Source organism: Diplotaxodon limnothrissa, linkage group LG2, assembly GCF_057381915.1.
Source record: "Diplotaxodon limnothrissa isolate DT_005_m linkage group LG2, D_limnothrissa_male_GT1.1, whole genome shotgun sequence".
NCBI lineage: Eukaryota > Metazoa > Chordata > Actinopteri > Cichliformes > Cichlidae > Diplotaxodon > Diplotaxodon limnothrissa.
The window spans coordinates 13,560,056-13,582,624 of NC_140597.1; the positions used below are offsets into that span (position 1 = coordinate 13,560,056).

Below are 22,569 nucleotides of genomic sequence, written 5' to 3' on the forward strand. Positions count from 1 at the left end.
ATATGATGATTTCATTAAAACAAAAAATGTAATATTTATTTCATGTAATTTCTCTGGTCTCTGGCAATGCTTTAAACATGCTTATAGGATAAATGTATTTTACTCTGATTAACGTGTTATCTTTGTGGTGCTGTATTCAGTCTGGTTTGTAAAATAAATAAGCTCATTTCCAGCCAGTGGGAGATGGTTAAGTGCACAAACTAGTCAAGCAGAGGAAAGGGAAGAGTGCTGCTGGCTGAGGGGAGTGTGAGGGCCGAGTGTATGTTAATTAAATCCATCACAGATCCACTGTGGTGTTATTTACTGTTGCACATGCCTGAATTATGTTTCTGTGACTGAATGCCTCTAAAATCCTCCACAAAAACAGACACCTGAAAAACACTGTCTGTTGCACAGTTGCCAGTCTGTTCCAGTCTTCAGTGAACACATGCTACGGTTATTGACAAAGTCCTGAGGGTGCGGAAGGCCCAGATCTCGCAGAGTTTTTGGCTGCGTTGCCAGCGGCTCCACCGTCCAGGCCCAGAGAGCGACGGTACGCCGCCGACAGCCGGTACAGGACGTCAGGCCGAGGGCCGGGGTGGGCATCGGCCTTCTGCGTCATCAGCATCTCGAACAGCGTGCTCACCTCAGATAGCAGAGCTCCGCCCAGTGGGCCGTCCTTCTCTGGGGTTTTACCTGAGGAGAACACAAAGAGTCAGAAACTCCAGATTTCTGTTCGTCTTTTTATAAATCCCGCTTCTGGTTCAAGTGAACATGATCAACACGATCTTCAATGATAATCAACTATTATCTTTTTATTTTCAGGATAATATTTCAACTTGAGGGAAAAAAAAGAGTAAAATAAATTTAAATGCAAACTTTACCAAACGTGGAGAAGGATGAAGATTCCAGGCCATCCCGAGGAAGGGTCTCACTTTCGGGGGATGGAGGGCTGTTGGGGACAAACACGTTGTCATGGTAATCGCTGGTGAGTGGGAGGGAGAGTCTGGCCATCCAGGAAGGGTCACTGACCTCTGAGAAAACATCATCTGCAGAAAGAGAAGCGATAGCTTTGTCCTCAAACCATCTCAGGTTATTTATAGTGTAATATTATAATATATCTCACAGGTGAGGGCAGACATGAAGGATGCACAAGAAGAAGGAAATGACACAGTGGCTTTATCTGGCGGCTATAAACAAGTTTTTTTTTCTTCTTCCATCAGTTGCATCCTGCATGCTTGGACCGTATGCCGACGATCACGTCCACGCTGACACAAAACTCCTCCCGGCCCTACCGGCTGCCTGGCGGGCGAGTCGATGTCAGAGGCGTAAATGTCGGGTGTGTCTCGGAGCTCTAACCTTGGTTTGTGTGTTTTCACTCAAACATTCAACATGATTACATGTCTGACTTCATTTATTCATCTACTGTAAATACACTGTCTGCTGGACAGAGTGTGAGGGGAAAACACAGAGATATACTCCTCATCCTGTTCCTCACCCTGACAACATCCTGTTGATGTTGTGCGCTTCCTGCTTGTGTTTTTATCAGATGTTGTTGTAAAAACCTGATTTCACACCAGCACTAATAAAGTTTTTCTTGACCCTAATTTAACGTAAAACATAAAAGATCTTTACAGCCAAAACCTGGATAAGCTCAAGTACGAGCAGGATTGTGGAAAACTTTGGCAGAGTGACGGGATGAGCAGAAACACCAGTTTATTTTCTCATTAACAGCATTTGTCAGTGCACATCTGGAGACCTGCTATAGGAAGCTGCTCATTTGTCATATTCCTGATGTTGGATAATGTGCCAGTCAATTCTATAAGAACATACATGTACTCCCAGACTGTATCTGCAGCCGTCGTGGACTAAAAAGCAGAAACTGTGAGAATCAGCCTGCGGACGAGCTTGGTCTCTTTCATCTAACCGCAACCAGATGGAGGATTAAATGTACCACCACAAACACACACTAGTGCTTACATGCAGAATGGTAAAGACCGCCCCCAAATCACCCACCCACCGTCCACCCCCTTTCCTCTCTTTGTTTTAGGAGTATTTCACCACAGAGCACCCAAACTCAAAATCCTCAAAATTACTAAACGTGTCGAGTTTCAGATCATCTTCCTGTTTATCCAAGTGTTCTGCCTGTAATTTGAATCCATCTTTATACTTTATTTAATCTGAACAAGTCTTTCAGGGTTTCTCCTCCAATAGGAAGCTTTAAACACTGAGCTCTCGTCGAAAAACAGCGAGGCCTTCTTAGCCTGTATCTTCTTTACCTGTGAAACAGGAGTCAGCAGTGGAAGTAACAGGTCTCATAGAGACTCGTTTGTGTCCACATACACAAAGAAAAAAAATTTGTTTTCTCTGTTTAACAGGGTAAAAAAGGCCGCAGGGGTTGATAGTTGAGACCAGAGACGTGCATGTCTCAGATTTTCACACTTCTTTTGTATTTTTTAAAATATGTTATGAATTAAATATCCATTACTTGGATAGACGTGCTGCAGCTGAAACTAGTTTTATAACCAAAGTTATTCTCCCCTACTGGCGCTGAATGCATTGCAAGCACACAATATACTTCCTACTGTAATATATTACAATCTGTGCTGGATGTCATGAAGAATGTGCCAGTTTGTGTCAGTGGACACAAAAAACTGCAAATCAAAAACTGTTTTTTACAACTGTTTTGTTTGTGCTGTGAGCTCCATAAACTCACAACAATGCTGGCCAGGATGCAAAAGCAGAGCGTTGTAAAATCCATGAACTCATAAATACCAAATACAAAGAAACCAAACACTCAGGGGGGGGGAAGCAGCTGTTCTAACAGAGACAGAAAACAGAGTCAATTCACAAGAGAGGTGGGTGAAACATGAGAGACTCAAGGTGGAGAAACCAATCACCGGAGCAGGAAGCCAAGCAGTGCCTGGCTCATTAGTCATTATATCATTTTTTTTATAATAACCAGAAGGTGCTTTTGACCCCTAAACAGGAGAGCCTAAAGCATGCCTATTCAACTACAAAGTTAGTTGGGCCAGATTTTCAAACCGAGGAATTTATCTGGGCCAGATATTTTTTTTGAAGCCAGTAAGCAGCAGATCATGATCAATTTCAAACCCACACAACTGTACTGAAAAACAAGTATTTTTTTTATTCCTTTTCCCCTATAAATCTGGTGGTGACCTCTCACAAATGCACACCAAAAGGTCCATTTTAAAAAAAAAAAAAAAAGGGAGCTATAACTAAACTATTTTTTGCACATTTGAAATAATAATAATAACAAAAAACATTTTGATAATTCCCTTTCAAATTAAAATAAATATTTCGCTGACCACTCACTTTTCCTGCCATGGATGGAGCCCCATCGGTCACAAGTATACAGACACGCTTCATATCCAGACCATTTTCCTCAAAAAGCTTAAATCTTCTCAAACATTATTTCGCCAGCTGTGTGTCCCTCTAACGGTAGTAAACCGAGCAATTTCCCATCCAAAAAACGGACATATGCGCACAACTGTGCATTATCAGTTCTGTCTGTGATCTCCTGCTATAGACATTACATCAGTTTTCTTCAGGTCATCTAACAGCATTTCAAACTCGTCTGACGCCAGAACTTCAATTCTACGAATATTTGAACTGTCCTACAGGGGTACGTTTTTAATAGCAGATGTCACACTTACTTTTCACCGCATCCATCACGGCCAGCATGCAGTATTTCATTGTTTCAGAATCTGTGAAAGGCCTTTTGTTCTTCGCCAAGAAGCAAACACGAAGGGAAGATGCTGCAGCTCTCTCTTGGGCTGTACAGGACCCACCATGGTAGTACAACTCCGGTTGTAAGATTATTAAACTCGGTAAAATGAATAAGTATTTGTCAGTCCAGGCAGGGTTAAACCGACAGTTTTCATTGTCAATTTTGCGCTTTTGGAGTGCGCATGCGCCAACCAGCGTGCAGCCTGTTACAGTCGCTCCTGCTTTTCTCTTAGTTTAGCTCTTTTTTCTTACGTATTCTTTTTTTTTTCTGACTTGTATTTTCCTCCGTTTTCTATCTCTTACTCAATCATGTGGATTGAGAGAGTTTTTGTTCTTCTGGTGGCCGTGGAACTGTTACTTTTATCATGGAACGGGACCGCGGCACATCTCCTACACGCACGGACTGTTTACTCCAGAGATCAGCTGATCGCCCTGATGCCGGCCGGCTCGCTGGCCAGGCCCGCAGAAGTGCCCGCAGAAGTGCCCGCAGAAGTACCAGCTGAAATTTGGAGGAAAACACATCGGGGATGCAGAGGTCAAGGACAGAAGAGAAGAAAAAAGGTGACGGTGAGACAGCGGAGGCTCGAAGCGAGGAGGAGGTTTAAACCGTGTCTGCCGTCTATCGTGATGGGAAATGTGCGATCGTTGGCAAGTAAAATCGACGAGCTCTCAGCACTGGTACGGAGTCAGAGGGAATACCGAGAGTGTAGCCTGATGTGTTTCACCGAATCATGGCTGCACCAGGTCATTCCCGATGAGAATGCTTCCGTGGAAGGCTTCCACACTGTTCGGGCGGACAGGGACAGCATCGCTAGCGGTAAGCGTAAAGGAGGTGGGCTTGCTGTTTTAGTTAACAACCGGTGGTGTAACCCTGCCAACATAACAATCAAAGAAAGGATTTGTTGCCCGGACACTGAACTGTGTGCTGTTGGACTCAGGCCGTATTATTTACCCAGGGAATTCTCTCACGTCATCTTGGTGGCTGTTTATGTTCCCCCCTCTGCTAACCCCACAGCTGCATGTGACACTATCCACTCTGCCATAGCTCGGCTACAGACTCAGCACCCGAGTGCCTTTATTGTGATCTCGGGTGACTTCAACCATGTATCACTGGACAATACACTACCAACATTCAAACAATATGTGGACTGTCCCACCAGGGGAGAGAAAACTTTAGACTTACTGTATGCTAACGTCAAGGATGCATACAGCTCCTCCTCCCTCCCCCCACTTGGTAGGTCAGATCATAACCTGATTCACCTCACCCCCCGCTATGTGCCAATTGTGAGGAGGGAACCTGTGACCACCAGGACTGTTAGGAGGTGGTCAGAGGAGGCAATAGCGGAACTACAGGGCTGTTTCGAGGTGACCGACTGGGAAACACTCTGTGAGCCTCACGCCGAGGACATCAATGGGCTTACTGAGTGTATCACAGACTACATAACTTTCTGCACCGACTCCATTGTTCCAGCTCAGACTGTTCATTGTTACCCAAATAACAAGCCGTGGGTGACTAAGGACATCAAAGCCCTCCTCAACAACAAGAAGAGGGCTTTCAGAGGGGGCAACAAAGAGGAGGTGAGGAAGGTCCAGGTGTTACTAAAGGACAAGATCAGAGAGGCTAAGGACAATTACAGGAGGAAGCTGGAGTGGAAACTCCAGCAGAACAGCATGAGAGAGGTGTGGAGGGGCATGAAGACCATCACTGGATTCAGGCCAACCAACAGCAGGGGAGCTGAGGGAGGTGAGAATAGAGCCGACGAGTTGAATCTGTTTTTCAATAGATTCGACACCACAGTGTCTGCTCCCACCCCCACAACCTCACCTGCAGTCAGCCTGGAATCCAGAGCCACACCACTGTGCCAGCCTCTCTCTTCACATGTTGCCTCCTGTGAGATTCCTGACACCCCTCCCCCACCCATCACCTTCACTCAATACCAGGTTGAGATGCAAATGAGGAGACTTCACTCAGGCAAGTCTGCTGGACCAGACGGAGTGAGTCCCCTTGTCCTCAAGGCCTGTGCCCCCCAGCTGTGTGGAGTCTTTCATAAACTGTTTATGCTGAGTCTGAGTCTGCAGAGGGTCCCGGTGATGTGGAAGACATCATGCCTCGTCCCTGTACCAAAGACGCCTCGTCCCAGTGGCCCCCAGGATTACAGGCCCGTGGCACTGACCTCCCACATCATGAAGACCCTGGAAAGGCTCATCCTGGACCAGCTGCGACCCATAGTAAGACCACATCTGGATCCCCTTCAGTTCGCTTATCAGCCTCGTCTCGGAACAGAGGACGCCATCATCTACCTGCTCAATCGTGTCTACACCCATCTGGACCAGCCGGCGAGCACTGTGAGGGTCATGTTTTTTGACTTTTCCAGTGCTTTCAACACCATCAGGCCGACCCTCCTGGGTGATAAGTTAGCAGCGATGCAGGTGGATGCTTCTCTGGTGTCCTGGATTGTTGATTACCTGACAGGAAGACCACAATATGTACGTCTCCCACAGTGTGTGTCTGACAAGGTGATTAGCAACACAGGGGCACCACAGGGGACTGTCCTCTCCCCCTTCCTCTTCACCCTCTACACCACAGACTTCAGCCACTGCACAGAGACCTGCCATCTTCAGAAGTTTTCTGATGACTCTGCGGTGGTTGGATGCATCAGCAGGGATGATGAGACAGAGTACCGGGCTGTGGTCGACTCCTTTGTCACGTGGTGTGAGCAGAATCATCTGCAGCTCAACGTGGCAAAGACCAAGGAACTGATCGTGGACTTCAGGAAGACCAGGAAACACTTGACCCCTGTTTCAATCCAGGGGGTCAGTGTTGACATTGTGGAGGACTATAAATACCTTGGAGTACACATTGACAATAAACTGGACTGGGCTAAAAACACCACAGCACTTTACAGGAAGGGCCAGAGTCGTCTCTATTTTTTGAGGCGACTGAGGTCCTTCAACATCTGCCAGAAAATGCTGAGGATTTTCTATGAGTCTGTGGTGGCCAGTGCGATCCTCTATGCTGTTGCATGCTGGGGGAGCAGGCTGAGGGTCGCAGATGCCAACAGACTTAATAAACTGATCCGTAAGGCCAGCAATGTTGTGGGGATGGAGCTGGACTCCCTCAAGGTGGTGTCGGAGAGGCGGATGCTGTCCAAGATAAAGACAATGTTGGATAACACCTCCCACCCACTCCATGACATGTTGGTCAGTCACAGGAGCTCGTTCAGTGAGAGACTGAGATTACCGAAAAGCACCACTGAACGACACAGGAAATCATTCCTGCCTGTGGCCATCTCCCTGTACAACGCATCCACTTAACACACTGTTTGCTGCTACAACTACACATGTTTCTTTTCCAAATATTTATTTATAAGTGACTTATGTATGTATGTATGTATATATATGTATATATTGTACTATTCTTAGTTAGCGTATTGTCTGTCTTGTCTTAATGTTGGTTTAAAATGGAGCACTGTAACAAAAAATAATTTCCCCCAGGGATCAATAAAGTATTCTGATTCTGATTCTGATTCTGAAAGACATGCTGTTGTCGCATCATATATTATGATGATCGTTTAATATGTTTACATCACGGTGCATTGTGGGTTACATATTGCTAGGCTACTAGGAGTGTTGCATTCAGTCCACACTACGCTGTAGGAATTTTTAATTTTTTTAAAATTAATTAATGAATTATTTTTTTGCGTTTTCTCTGTGTTTCTGCCAGGACCACAGGCAGGGCCACTCGCAGGTTGCTTCTGGGCCGCATTTGGCCCGCGGGCCGCCATTTGAATAGGCTTGGCCTAAAGGAACCGAAGGAAGCCAGTGTTTCCTTTGAATGTGTTTTAATATTAACAGGAGGAAGAAGAAAATCTACCTGATTGAAACTTCAATGAGCTGTGGGCCACTGTTGGTACTGTCATCTCATTGGAGGGACACTTCAGTGTTCAAGCAGTACAACAACAAACAATTTTCAGAAATCTTTGTGGGTGTTTTCTTGTTTGTTTGTTTGTTTAATTTCAAATATTGTATAACAAGACAAAACTACAAACGTGAATGCAGATTTTAACTGACTGACGCCTTTCATTGAACTACCAAATGACCACATTGGTCCTCTTTCTGTCCAAACACATGGCAGCACTTCTGCTATCATTCTGTTCATATTTAACAAAATAAAAGTGCAGACATAAATGTACACATTAGTTTTTAAATGTCTCACTGAACTAACACAGCCAATCCCTCAGCATGTTTGTATTCTCTGCTCATGTTGCCTTCATATTCAATCATTTTGGGCTTTTTAATGAACTTATTTTAACATTGCACTCAAGAACAAACAAATCCTTCCCAACAAAAAAGTCACTTCAAGGGACAAATTGCATTATATTTCTTCATGGCAATATACGGGCCGCATCTAGGGGTGACGTGGACCGCAATTGGCCCCCGGGCCGCGAGTTTGAGACCCCTGCTATGGATACACAAACATAAATTCTGTTCATCATTAAATTATTTTACACTAAAAATGACAATAAGAGCTTTCCTTTTCATATATATTTTCCTCTCAAAGTTATTGTCAGTCCTCAGAGTGGAAACTTTGATAAAGATTCTTTAGTTAAAGCACAGAAGCAGTATGCTCATCTACCATGAGTGCAACCAGTAACTACAAAATACAAGACAAACCAACATAAACGCACAGCTTCTCTCCCCTCAGCAGCCATAACATCATCCTCAGGTATGAACAAAGGGACGTGCATTTATGTGTGTGATTCATAAAGGTGCAGGTCAGGAAAAAGAGGAATGTGCTGCCCTGAAGCTTTCTTCAGAGCTGAGCTGTCTGCAGCACAGTGTGACTTACACTGATGATGGAGCCTGCGGGCTGAAAGGTGAGTCAAGCACATACATAACTCAACAAACTCCCACTCGCTCTTTTGTTTCTCTCCCGCGCTCTCGTCCTATCATAAAGTGACGCTCGTTCTTCCATCATCAGCCGGTAACCCCCTCTGCTCACCTCCAAGCTGTGACCACCACAATGCCAGGAAGAAACTTTTTAACACACCTACGGTACACGCTCAGACACTGGATGAAGCGAGTGTTGGCTTTCATACCGCTGAGGAATTCCCAAGATGTTAGATAAACTTTGGACAATCGACATTTCTTATCCCTCAATCATTACTGCGTTTTGCAAACACGAAGTAATGAAACCAGCTGTTTGTTTACGGGGGAAACAACTGTCTCCTTACGGCAGAAGAATGTAAAAAAGAGTGTATCAGAGATTCAATCTCAAAACACAGCAAGACGTCCTGAGTGGAGTGTGTGTGGGTGGATGTGGATGTAACTTGCCACTGTGTTATTTCCTGCTTTCATCCTGTTTTCTACAGTTGTCTTTGACTGTCCATTGTGAGTGATCAGTCTGTGTGTGTGCTGCAGGGTTAAAGTTTGGCTGCTTTTATCCGACAAATCAAAGAGCTTCACCGGGAGGTTCCAGCTAAATTCACCAGTTTAGTTTCAGTAGATCTTTAAATAGACTAACCATCAGTCAAACAAACCTGAACATCAAATAACCTTCACACAGAGTCAGGACACACTGTTTTATTTTATGGACCTCTATGGTGGGAGGATGCAAACAATGCTTACAGCTACTCATGCTAAACTAAAGAAATCAGCTAAAAAAGAACAAGAATGAGCTTTTGTGGTCAAAAAACCTGGAACCTGAGTTCATTACTAAAAATATCTACAAGTGCTGAAGAGTTAAACATCATTATTTTACTGCAGTTGAGTCGGTGAGGGTTAGCTGGTTGCTTTTGCTTGGACGTCTGTTCATTTCCATGCTACGTGGAAATCTGATTAAGAGTTCTGATGATCCTTTAACGTGTGCTTTCCCATTCAGTGGTGATGACGATATCATTGATTTAAGATAGGATTTCACTTCCAATTTCCAAGAATTATTGCTAACCTCGGGTGTCTGTCAGATGTTGTGTGCTTACCAGGATTGTTGAGGAGGTTGCTGAGTCCTTCCTCCAGCTGTGGGTCTATCGGTGAGTCTCTTCCTGGTTCCCAGTCCACATCTCCAGCCTCGCTCTCGCCATGTCCACTGTCTTTGGTGCTCTGCCAGTCAGAACAGTCCTGACCTCCATACCTGCAGACAAACGTGAACTTGACTCACAAACTCTCCGTTCATGTATCTGTTTAACTTTGGGCAGCGTGTCTGTTTAAGCTGATAGTTTGATGTCACAGAGTTCTTGATAGAAACGTTTCAACTATTAAAGATATTTTTTTTTTAATCTAAAATTGCAATGGGAGCATTCACTTTATACAAAGTTAAACAAGTAGTTGGGTATGCAGTCCAAACTCATTTAAGAACAGAATCTGCCCAATTTACCTTTTCTCTGGTTTGGTTGTTTATTTTTAAAAATAAAACAATTCTTAATGCTTAATAAGAGCCAGAACATGAAATATAAACATATAAAATCTTTGGTGATGAGTCTATACATTAGGGATGATTAGAAGTCCCCAGCTCACAGTAACAGTGAGGCTCATGCTGAGTTGGCAGGAGCACGGCCATGCAAGGCTTAAAAACAAACATCCAATTCAATCCTCAAACTCAGTGAGAGGCATCGCAAACATAATGTGGTTAAAACACTTTAAAGCCGGCAGCACTGTTTTATATCAGTTACAGTCTGACTGCTAATTAAAGTCACATCCAAGCAGCACTGCTCTGCTTTGAGTCCACATGATGTTTGGATGCAAACTATAATGTGATATTTAGGATTCTCATATGTCAGAACCATTTCCTAATTGTTGCCAATACAAAGTTTGACCTTATTTGACCTTGAGGGAAAGTTCAGAGGTCAGTGTAACGTGATATTTAGAATTCCCATATATCATTCCTTATATGGCCATAGCTCTATATAGCATTACTATCAGTCTGACCTTCAGATCAATCTATGTGATAGAGAGGTCAGAGGTCAAATGTGACATTATAATATAAATCTGTACTTTCTATTTGTTGACGTCATGAATCATGGTTAAGTTCTAAGACATTCTTTTCCCACCAATAAATCATGAAGTTGACCTTGAGGTGGATGGATGTCAAATTTTAATGATTGTTTAGGTGACCTCACTCTACAGCCCTACAGAGTTTATCAGAATTCACTCCAAACTTTTTCAGTTATCGTGTTTACGACACTCTAACGCTACCAAAAACAGAACCTGCTTAGTGGAGGTAATGAGCTGAGTGCTGACTGCAAACTGTCAGCCACAGGTGACCTCACCCTGCGAGTGTCAGAGCTGTGTAGGAAGCAGAAATCAGAAATCTTTGGGAGACAAATGGACAAGTTTGAAAATGTTGCTAGGCGTTAGAATGAGTTTTTGATATCCAGTTAAAAACATATATTCCTTAAAATACAGTGAGTCACAGGAGACAGAACTCCAGAGTACAGCTGAGGTCTGATGTTTTTAAGGGTTTTAAAAAGGTGATAAAATTCCTGAGGTTTCAGGTGACAAGTCCTTTGGTAAGCACATCTCATCAGAGCAGCAGGCTCGGGCAGGAACCAGCGCACAGATAAAGGTGAGCTCACACACAGGATTTATGCACACTCAGGTGTGTTTTGTGAGTGCGATGAAACAGTGCACCGTGTGTATCAAGGTGATGTCAGATCTTATCTGAGCGCAACAGTGATGCTGAAGTCCTGCTTCCTGTCAGAGCCTCTGAATCACTCTGCTGCAGTCTGCTCTGGCGCACACGCTGCGGGGTTATGAGACACTCTTCCTGCGACACTGACTTTGTGTCCTGTTTTTCTGTTGCTGTTATTTCAGTCACAGCAGGTCAGTCGGTCAGAAACACCAGGGAAGACATTTGTCAGCTGCAGCTTTCACGACTTTAAGCAAAAGCAAAAGTTCCAGCTGAACAGTGTGGCGTTACTGTCACTGCTATGAAGGCACAGATGCTGGAATAATGCACTAACCACATTGAGTCAGGAGCTGCCCATATTCCCAAGTGCATTTTATTTATATGAAAGCCAGGAGCGTCCCTCACGGCAGCCACTTTGCTAGACATTGAAACACTAAACTGAGGTGAAAAATCTTCTTTAGTCTAAATCAGGTTGAAGAGATGTATTTTCACTTTTCCATTAAAGAGAGTATTTGAACACAGACAATGCTTAATACGCATTTCATGGTGTTGAAGTAATTTTGTTAGGCTACCTACAAAGATCTGAATTCATTTTAAACTTTTCAAGTTAGATTTAGCTCAGGTGTTTGGTGCACAAAGTAGCGCAGCCATAAAATACTCAGCGTGGTGATCTCTAACCCTCACCACTGGGTTTCACTTAATAAAACCACAGAACAACAACACGTGTTTGTACGTGGATCAGATTGATCATTATAACATATGCAGGTTCTTAAATTTGGTGGGACCCCCCCCCTCATATTTCTGCAATCAGAAGAAGACTGCATCAGAGCGCGCAACAGTGATCACAGTCTGAAGCCAGCAGCCATCTGGCTCTTAAACAACCCTCTGATTAAAGGAAAAACAAGTTCTGCATCTACATCGGGATCTTTCCTTCAGGATATCAGTCTGTTTTTTTTAAGTCAGTGTGCAAGTGCAGTTCCTATCAGGGCAGCAGGAAGAGACTTGTGGTGACCCGTGTTAGTGTCCGGCCACATTTTTAGCTAGAATAACAAATATTGAAGCCTTAAAGGATGAAATAAAGACACTTTGAAGAAGACAGTGTGCCTGGCATGTCCACTGTGCAGTCACTTCTACTAGAAAACATTACTCATGTTTGAATTTAAATCATGAGCTGAATAGACTACAAAGAGTTAAAACTAAAAACATGCTGGCATCTGATCAGAGTTAAAACTCTTCGGGAGGTGTTTATTTGTTTCTTTTTGATGAAATGATGACCAAATAAACATGAATACTTCATTCGGTCTGAGCACTCTGTGTCACCTTAAAGAGTGGATTCTTCACTAATCTTGTTTCCAGCTGATTGACCCTTTTTTTTTAATCACACTTCACCCCATCCTAGTTTCGTTCCCATTTTTAAGGCTCCAGAAGTTTAAAAGCAGTTTAAATTCATATAGGTACAGAATGTGAATGTATTTCTATTTGGAGCAAATTTTGAGTATAACGTGGTTTTGTGCCAGATAGAAGCAGGTTTGTGACCTTGCTTTGATTTGCTGCGTCTGTACTCCAGAGGAGGAGGATGGAGAGGAGAAGTCAGACTGACCTGCCATTGCGGTGAGAGTATTTGTTTCCACGGAAGTTCGTTCTGGGCTGCAGCTGACCCTGATGGAGGAGAGAGAGGAGCTGGGAGATCTGCTGTAAGGAGGAAAAGATGGAGGGAGAGGAGAGATGAAGGTGAGAAACAAGAGGAGAAAAAAAGGGTTAAACGCACATTTTCAGACATCACATTTCAGTTTATCCAGCTTCACCTGAGGTTCACCTGACAGCAAACCAGAGTTACTCCTTCACAGTGAGTACTTCTACCAGAAGTCAGGCACTGGCCACATGATATTTCAATACACACATGCTGCACGCATATTTGTGCAGGGTCAGACATTAATATTATATATATATATCTCAGAAAGCTGGTGGGTTATTCATCGGGCCTGTTTGGAAGAGCGGGGTGTAATTTGGTTTCTACAGGTAGATGAAACATGTTTGGAGGTGTAGAACCTCAAAACCTCTAAATCAGCGGTCCCCAACCCCCGGGCCACGGACCGGAGTCATTTGGTACCAGGCCGCGAGAGTTGAGGCTCAGGTGTGAAATGTATGGTTTTCAGGGGTTTTATTGGTTTTCAGCGTTATTTTGTTATCGTTTTTATCGTTAACTCGGTTTTCCTGGGCCTTTTCACGTGTGTTATGAATAAATCTTCTTTTTTTCGGTACCGGTACTAGTTTTATTTTGTTGTATTTATCCGCGACACCTTAAAGGCCGGTCCGGGAAAATATTGGCGGGCATAAACTGGTCCGTGGCGCAAAAAAGGTTGGGGACCGCTGCTCTAAATCACCACCCAAGCAAAGCAGTTTCATGGGCAGAAGTCAGCAGGCCAGTGCGGTTATTTTTAATTTATTTTAATTTGCTAAAAAGCCATTTCATTGATTTTTTTTTGGTCACACGTGATGATCCCTCCCACTCTGCGTTTTCTTTGTTTTCTTCCTGGTTTTGTGTAGGAGGTAGACAGAGTGGAGCCACTGAGCTGATTGCTACATAAGCTGGTTTTCATGCATTAAATCTCTTTCTGTCTGCTTTGGCTCACTCTGATTGATTTTTATTTTTTTCAAACATTCGAGCTCATCTGCAGTCACAGCCACACACAGCAAGTTTGTGGTTTATGGCATTCTTGAAGCTGTTTTTTGTTGCACATTTACTGACCACAGAGTTAAAAATCAGTGCCTAACGAGTGATAACAGACCCTTTTCACTGCAGGCATTTTGAACTGATTAACACTCAGAGACCCATGACAGTGAACAAGCATCCACAGAGGATCTCCTGAGCTTTTTTCCTGCTGAAGGTCCACTGAATAATCTCACTCCTAAAGTGAAAACATTTTGTTTGCAAATCAAATCGATATGATTCACAAATTTTCTACAGACTGTGATGTAACTGAGGGGAAAGGAACATGTGCGTGTGGGATTATTTAATAAGTCGCTGTATCTCCATCACATGCAAAACATCACTTTAAGTAAAAGGTTTTTCTTTTGCTTTCAGAGTTGCAGCAGCTCATGTTTAAAGGATTAAACTGACACTCCAGTGTTTTTACTCTTCAGTAGTTTATAAGTAAATGTATGAACAGCTGAACTTTGAAAGAAGTCAATAATAAATCAATGTAACTGCCTTGTTAAGGTGAGTGGGTTTCTCTGCTGGTTGAACAAAAAGTGCACGTGATACGAGCGACATAAGGAAATTAATTCGTGCTCTTTGTGATTTTTGTTTTAGTGTTGCAGTGTGAGAACTGAGCGGCCAAGTCCGTCTCACTGCTCTGAGCTTTCTGCTGACAACTCTGTTATACAGCGGATACACACTGCACACCAGGGAGGAAGCACACACACATGTACAAGGTGAATAATGTGTGTGTGTGCATGCATGCTAATTTATGACTTTGTTTTAGCCGTGACATTTGTGTGTTTTTTCACGTGCACTCTGCTACAGTGACAGGAAATGGTCTCTACGTAAAAGCCTATTCTTCTCTGGCTGGTTTCCTTCCAGGACGAACTCCAAAGTATGCACAGTGATGATCATTTGTGTGTGTGTGTGTGTGTGTGTGTGTGTGTGTGTGTGTGTGTGTGTGTGTGTGTGTGTGTGTGTCTTTGTGAGGTGGAGGTGAACAGTAAATCCCCCTCCTCCAAGGCGTCGAGCAGGCCTCTTCCTCTGTGACCTCGAGGTGGGAGAGAAATATCTGAAGTCCAAGGAGTGCCAACTGGGCCGGCTGGGAGGGTTAAGGAAAGGAACTGGGCAGAACCCAAAAAGGCCTCTTCCCGTTTCTAATGGGATTCACGTGAGGATGTCGGGCCCGGCCAAGGTCTTTGTTCTCTGTCTGCAGGGCGTTGGCAGCGACTTTTTCCCTCAATAATGCAGATCTGTTTTAACAGTGCAGCATTTCCACAGCTGAAAGTTAAATTCACCATGACTATGACGCTTGTAAAGCATTTCTAAAATATAAACTGGCTTTTCTTTTTATCACCATTAATTGGTGGCATCCTCTCTACAAAATCAAATAAGGACAAATTAAATGAAGCTTTCAAAATGTGCTTGTAACTCCAAATACTGAAGAATTTATCCCCTTGTGGTCACGTGAAGTGTTAAAATGAAACTCCACATTTCCTGAGTAACATTTTAAGCACATATAACTGATGTTTATTTATAATTCCAATTATCATTGCTTGTCTATGTTCACTGATAGGTTCAAGGAACTGCTGAAAGTAAGCTGTAAAAATCCACTGTATGCTATTCACTCAGCACCAAACAACAGACATAACAGGAAACAAAGCTAGTGGCGTATTTAGGAGCCAAGGAACCAGATATTTCCTTTGGGAGATGGTGAAGAAGGAATCCTGAAACTACCCGCCATACAAAGGCCAGTCATCAGGAGAAAGAGTGAACAGTCTGAACTATTTTTCACTGGTGAATTAATGTTCAGTTGGTTTCAGGATCACAACCTAGAACATCACAGCATGAGATATAATGGGGGGTTTTTAAATAAGAAAAACTATTGCATGAAATAAATCCTGTTTGTTGAGTTATTTTAGGCCTGTGCAGACAGGCTCTCTGTAAGTTTTTTTTTTTTTTTAAGCCATTTGAAAGTGACAAAGCAGCGTGTCAGAGTAGTGTTAGCTTACACTATAAACACATGACAGCTTATTTTAGCCAGCCTCCCTCACACACTCCTCTTCTGGCCCACGTCCTACAGAGCATGGAGCGGCCCTTCCTCCAATATGAATCTGATATGTGAGATTTAGTTTAAAAGTCTGTCGGGGTTTCTTGTGGGGGATTTTTGGCTGTGACACATGAGCACATGAATAAATGTGCTACTTTTTGGTTTCAGAGTGATCCATCAGCAGGTTATTCTCCCCTACACTCACACGTCTCGGCTGACTCCAGCCTTCAGGCAGTCTGAGTAAGTCATCATACAGAAGGCTGAAAAAGCACAAAGACTGCTGGGAAACTGTAAGGGAAGCTGCTCTGTGTATGTGTGCTGCTGTGGTGGTGGTGGTGGTGGAGGAGGTGTGGGGTGCTTTTAATCTCTACTCTCTAATGGACTTCACTTCAGATTAATCTCCAAGCCTCAAAGGAGAACACTTAATTACTCCAACACTAACTGTAAGCACATGTTGAAATAAATGTGATCACACATTTTCGACCTAAGTAAATGGCATTTAGATGAGAGCCAGCAGCAGCACATTATCCTTAATGTTTAAGCTATAGAAGAGAATGTAAATAAGAGCGCATTAAAAAATCATCATGCAGATTTAGTGAAATCATTAACACCAGATAAATGGATAAATATGTCAATTCAACCTGCAGGAAAGTTGTGTTTTGGAATGAACGTGGCTTGTTGTAATGAGTTTCATTCTTGCAGCAAATTTAAATAGTTTTAATGTTTGAAATCAGTCATGTGTGACTTCATTTTACTTAGAGATCTCTCCACAAATGAGACCTTAATTCGTCTTTTTATGCAGGTTTAGTTGTATATACCGGTGAGTAAAGGCTTTTTAAACACAAAACAGTTTACTTGATTAAAGACACCCAAACTTATTTTATTTTCAAAGACTTGAATTAATAAATACATTCAAGTGGCCAAAATTGTAGATTAATGCCACTGATCATTACCTTAGAGATAAGAAACAAACAACAATAAGATTAAGTCTTGTTAAATATTATGGAATAAGTAAAAGAAGAAAACTCACCTGCACCTCTGGAGAAGCTGAAGAAAGCTCAATGGAGTCTCCAAAAGCAGCCATGGAAAGACGGACCAGGTTTCGAAGGATCTGCCGGTGAGCTGCATCACGTGCTCCATGTCCATCCGAGGTCTTTGGCCTCCTGAGAGTTGCCACAGATGCTGATGAATATTGTGAAACCGTTTCCTCTCCTTCAGAGTTCTTCGGCCTCTTTAAGGTGCTGGAATGTGAGACTGAGGAAGAGGATGAAGTGTTTCTGGATTTGTGAAGAGTCCGGTATGATGTTGCTGGAGATGAAGGTAAGGTTCCATCAAGTTCAATGTTTCCAGGTTTCCTAAGTGTTCTGCAGTGATGGGTGTTGGGCTGAGTGACATCCTCTTCTAGATAGCCTTGGGAATGGAAGCTTGCATTCATAACTGATGGCATTAAGCTATAGTGACTCTCAATCTGCTGATCATCTGAGGCTGGAGGTGGAGTTAGTGGCTGGGCTTCACCATCGTCCTCAGGGAGGTCTTCCTTTCTTCCTCGGATTACGGGAATTAACTGGATGTCAGATTTTCTGATGTTCTTCTGTGGGCGCCGAGGATGGCGGGTGTAGGTCGATTCAGCCTGTCTGCAGTTGTAGGCCCGGTTGTCCCTTTTCTCAGGGCGGCAAAATGTTGTCACCAAAGCGATGGCCAATAGAAGAAGCAGGCATGTAGCACCGAGGCAGATTGCCATCATCATAGTGAAGCTGAGCTGTCCACGGTTTCCAGGTGATGAGTTCTTTAGATGGTCCTTGAGGTTTATGAAAGTCACCTCCAGAGTTGCCTTAGTAGCCAACCTCGGAGTGCCCATGTCAGAAACAGTGATGTCCACCTTAAAGGTTTTCCCAATGAGTTCGGTAGCATTAGTGGTATTAACAAACAGCTGGCCTGAGGTGTTATTCAGCCAAAAGAGCTCAGACGGGTTTCCATCAGTAATGAGGTACTGGAGTTTCCCATTGAGTCCCGTGTCCTGGTCTTCTGCTTTGATTGTTGATGCGAGAAATCCAAGCCCCTCTCTGACTGAGTGATCAGTTGCCACATTGGTGGCTTCCTCTTTGATGGCATTCCCCAACTCTGTCACAATCTCACCTCTGTATGCATCAACGGGTACACTGAGAGATGCTACACCTTTTCTTGGTTTTGGCTCCTTGATGACCGGGAAGTTGTCATTTACATCTTCTATGTCAATATGTACTCTAGCTGTGCTTGTGAGTGGTGGATGTCCATGATCAACGGCTTCCACAATGAAAGAGTAGTTCTTGAATGCCTCGTAGTCTAAAGGTTGCTGGACACTTATGACACCAGTTTTGGGGTGAATTGAGAAAGTCTGCGTTTTAGTTTCCTCAACAATGGAGTAGGAGACTTTTCCGCTGAGCTCCAGGTCTTCATCATGGGCTTCGACTTTGAGAATGTGGTAGCCTGTCATGTTGTTCTCCTTGAACGAAGCTCTGTAGATGGGGATCGAAAATACTGGGGCATTGTCATTCTCATCCAGAACATAGACAGGTAGATGTTCGACATAAGAAAGTAAGGGGTTTCCGCTATCCCGGGCAAAGAGCGTGATATTATACTGCATAACCTTCTCACGATCCAGGGAGCCACTGGTGACAATCATGTAGTCGTTGCCGTGCATCTTTTTAAGTCGGAAAGGGCCTGAGCCTTGTTGAATCTGTGCAGTCACATTTCCATTTCTTCCTGAATCTGCATCAGAGACCGTCACCACAGCAAGGAGAGTATCCTCTGGAGCTCCTTCCAGCACAGTTATAACCTGCGAGCTGGCTGGGGTCCAGGTCAGGCGTATCCTCGGTGCATTATCATTAATATCTATGAGTTTGACGTGCAATCTGCAGTAAGAGGGGATCGCATTTGGCCCATGATCGCTGGCCTGTACAATTACTTCGTAAGAAGACTGGGCCTCGTAATCCAATGGTGCCCTGATACTCACTTCTCCCGTTTGTGGGTCCACATAGAAGAGCCTTTGAACTTCTGGATGTGTGTGCTTACTAAATGAGTACTCAACCTCCCCATTGGCTCCCTGGTCTGGATCAGTGGCCTTGAGCTTGATCACAGTAGTCCCGAGTGCTGTGTCCTCTGGTAATGACACAGTTGGATTGCTGTCCTCAAATGTGGGGCTGTTATCATTTGAGTCCTGAATACTAACACGGACTAATGTGCTCCCAGATCTGGGTGGATTCCCTTTATCCCACGCCACAAGGGTAAGATCAAAGGAAGCCTGAATTTCCCTGTCTAATTCTTTGACAACCACCAGCTCTGCCTGTTTCGTCCCACCAGGACCAACTGTCACATCGAGATCAAAGTGCTGGTTGACAGACAGTGAGTAGGTCTGGAGGCTGTTGGAACCTGCATCAGGATCCACTGCCCAGTCCAATGGGATTCGCTTCCCAAGGCTAGCAGTTTCTGAGATCTCCACTTCTTGCAAAGTATTGGGGAAGCTGGGACTGTGGTCATTTAAGTCCATTACTTTCACGTGAACCCGCAGGCACTTCACAGCACCTCGTTTCCTGTAGAGGACACTAAACGCCACCTCACACAGGTCAGTCCCTCGGCACAACTCCTCCCTGTCCAATCGGCCCTGGGTGGAGACAACCCCATCTCGAGTGGTGACAGAAAAAGGAAGGGCTTTTCCCTGCTCCACCACCTGGAAATCCTCCAGAGATCCGCCTTCGTCCCTCTGCCGCAGGTCATCCGCCAGACAGCTGACCCGGGTTCCCGCCGGCTGCTCCTCCGAAACCTGGTACTGAATAGTTGTTGATGAGCAATGTGAGGAGAGGGTCTTGGAGCAAAGACTCGCAACGAGAAGCAGAGCGAGCAGCATGATGATATAAAGTAATAGTTAGCTGCTGTCTAAAAAAAGGTTTGTTTTTTTCTGTGAAAGACTAATTAAACAGACATCTCTAAGAATCCATGCGCTGACCTGTAAAGAAACAAATAAGAGATATTTTAAAATCGAAAGACTGTTAAGTGAAATTATTTTGTGACTCTCTCTGCTGTCAGATAAAATGATAAAATTCACATTTCTCCCAAACTAACCACCACGACCAAGTCAACAAAGTTAAGAAAAACTGATGGTTTTCAAACACAAATACCTAGAAAAAAAAATCCAACCTGGTCAGGATACAATTATAGAAGCCTACAATTAAGATATCATCCTCTCTTTTCTTCCCTCACGTCTGCCTGCTGTTGTTACTCACACATACAGCTGCTGGCTTCCAGCCTCTCACTTCATCCTCCTTGACTCTGTAAAGTTTGGTTCCAACTGAGAAAGCTTGGAAGTGGGTTTCCACATGCTAGAAGGGCACCAGCCAATCCAAGAGCAGGAGGAGGGTCATATGTAAATGAGTCCAGACTGAACACAAAAGAGACGCTCTCCCCTGTACCGAGCAAACTCAGCTCAACTCTGGAGTGCCTTCAGAGAAATATGACACTGCCTCTCTGTCACTTACCCCCCCATTGGTCTGCATTTCATCACAACCTGCAGTGTGGGACCTTAAATCACTTGGAAATTTTGTTGTATACCAGTGGGAAGATAACTGGCTGCAGGATATATACCCGAGCTTCATCACAGTGATCTATATCTGACACAAGAATACAAACACAGATAAACCATAACACACAGGCTTATTGTTCATGCTATTAAAAGTGTATTATTACTGCGCAGTCTGCCTGAACACAGTGATGACTTTCCCCCTCTTTGAACAGTAGTCTTTGTTTTATGTATTTGGAAATATGCAACATTGTTTTATTACCTCCTGGAAAAGCAATCCTTGAAGAGTTCGCCAGCTATGAAGTAAATGCTCAAAATCCAGAAGCCTGTCCTTAATGTGACAAACCCACATTCCAGCCTTCTCCCAAATATAATTACAGAGAGTTTCATCTTCAACCACACTGCCACATGAGGTCAAAACATTTCCAGAAAGCCATGGCAAACACATTTCGCTCATTCCTTTGCACTTAAAGGTTTGTTTATCAGTGAGAGGAGTTGAATGCTTTGAAAAAAAGTCAGTTCATGTCAATTTAGAATTGAATTTTATTTAGTTCAGAATTTAAAGTAAAAAGAGTAGAATAATCTTGTAGTTTAATGTTTTTCCAGCATGTCCTCAGAATATCCTGCAGACACACAGAATTATGCCAAGGAAGGTTCAAGCATATCGCTTTCCTTTGGCTCAGACAGAGGGGGACTATTCGAAGCCTAAAACCATCAGTGCTGTCACCTGCCAGTGAAAGACTGAGAGGAAGATGGATGACTGATGAAATCAAAGAAATGCAAGATGACAGAGCTGAGAGTCCTGTTCAGAAACATATATCAGAGATAATTTATGGAACTCATAGTCACACATAGGATCCACAGATTAGTTTGCTCGAAATGAAAGCAAAGCACAAAGCAACTGACTTTTTTTTTAATAAAGTTGTAACTAAAGTGTAAAAGCAAAACATGTAATTTGCTGAACAGCCAACAACATGAGTGATTTTAAAAAGCTGAAAGTAATCAGCAGTGATGTGAAATCTCCAAACAACCGTCCAGTTCACTGACATCATAAGGAGATCGTTTCATTTCAGATTCAGTTCTGTTTAATTTATATAGTACCAAATCACAACAAGAGTTATCTCAGGGTGTTTTATTTTGAAAGGTAAAGAAGCTACAATAATTACAAATCATTAGATGCACTTTGGGAAAAAATAGTTCTGTGGTTTAGAGTGTTTACTCAAAGGATCAGATTACTTTCTCCATCAGTTCTTATTGGGGTTAAGAACTCAGGTGAAACTGAATGAAGTGATAGCAGAAACTGCGGGCTCACTTTGAAATGTAAGTATCCTGTGGTCCTTGCTGCAAAATTAAATTAAAAGGCACAAAACTGACTTCAAAATGTGATTTAAAGAAATCATTAGCAATAGTGAAAGGGACACAAACATCAGGTTCCAGAATAGCAAGACAGTACTGGAGAACAAAATATCTGAATTACGCCTAAATATTAAAAAAAACAGAATAAATCCTAAATAAAACATTTAAGTGTAATTTAACCCTCAGTGATGGAGGTCGTCTGTTCAGGCGACACAAACCTGAGCAGGAGTTCAGCCAGGCAGGGCAGAGGTCAGCTGGTCAGATGTGGTTATCTCCTAAACAAACAGCATCACCCGCCTGTCTGCTATGTGTGTGTGTGAGAGAGTGAGAGAGAGAGAGCAAGACCACATTCCCTCTTGAAGCTGCAGACGAGAATGTTTTCGCAGACACACACAGGCATATGTCTGCTTCCAATTAATCTACCACCTGTATGGAAGAATATTTATGTGTGTGTGTGTGAGGAGGGGGTTAAGTAGTTCTATACCATCAGTCTTCCTGTGTATACTCAGTTTTGTACTCGTAGTTGAAGTTGGTTCTTATTAGTGTTTTTCTTTTGG

General features: G+C 43.4%; 1 protein-coding gene across 1 annotated transcript; it reads right to left on the minus strand.

Moving 5' to 3' along the window:
- Positions 1 to 89: 89 nt before the first annotated feature.
- Positions 90 to 20,420, minus strand: pcdh12 (protocadherin 12). The gene is made up of 6 exons (XM_085363684.1): positions 20,364 to 20,420; positions 17,135 to 20,086; positions 12,954 to 13,012; positions 9,708 to 9,859; positions 864 to 1,028; positions 90 to 675 (listed from the first exon to the last, which is right to left on the minus strand). The coding sequence occupies exons 2-6, from the start codon at positions 19,985 to 19,987 to the stop codon at positions 437 to 439; spliced, it is 3,468 nt and encodes a 1,155-aa protein (XP_085219810.1). The 5' UTR covers positions 19,988 to 20,086; positions 20,364 to 20,420; the 3' UTR covers positions 90 to 436.
- Positions 20,421 to 22,569: the final 2,149 nt, after the last annotated feature.

What these genes read in the sequence shown, in the direction of transcription:
- pcdh12 (XM_085363684.1), bottom strand. Translation starts at nt 19,987, where the DNA reads ATGCTGCTCGCTCTGCTTCTCGTTGCGAGTCTTTGCTCCAAGACCCTC. An exon ending in TACTCTCACCGCAATGGCAG is followed by an intron (nt 9,860 to 12,953) that starts GTCAGTCTGACT and finishes GTTTGTCTGCAG; the next exon opens with GTATGGAGGTCAGGACTGTT. An exon ending in CAACCTCCTCAACAATCCTG is followed by an intron (nt 1,029 to 9,707) that starts GTAAGCACACAA and finishes CTCTTTCTGCAG; the next exon opens with ATGATGTTTTCTCAGAGGTC.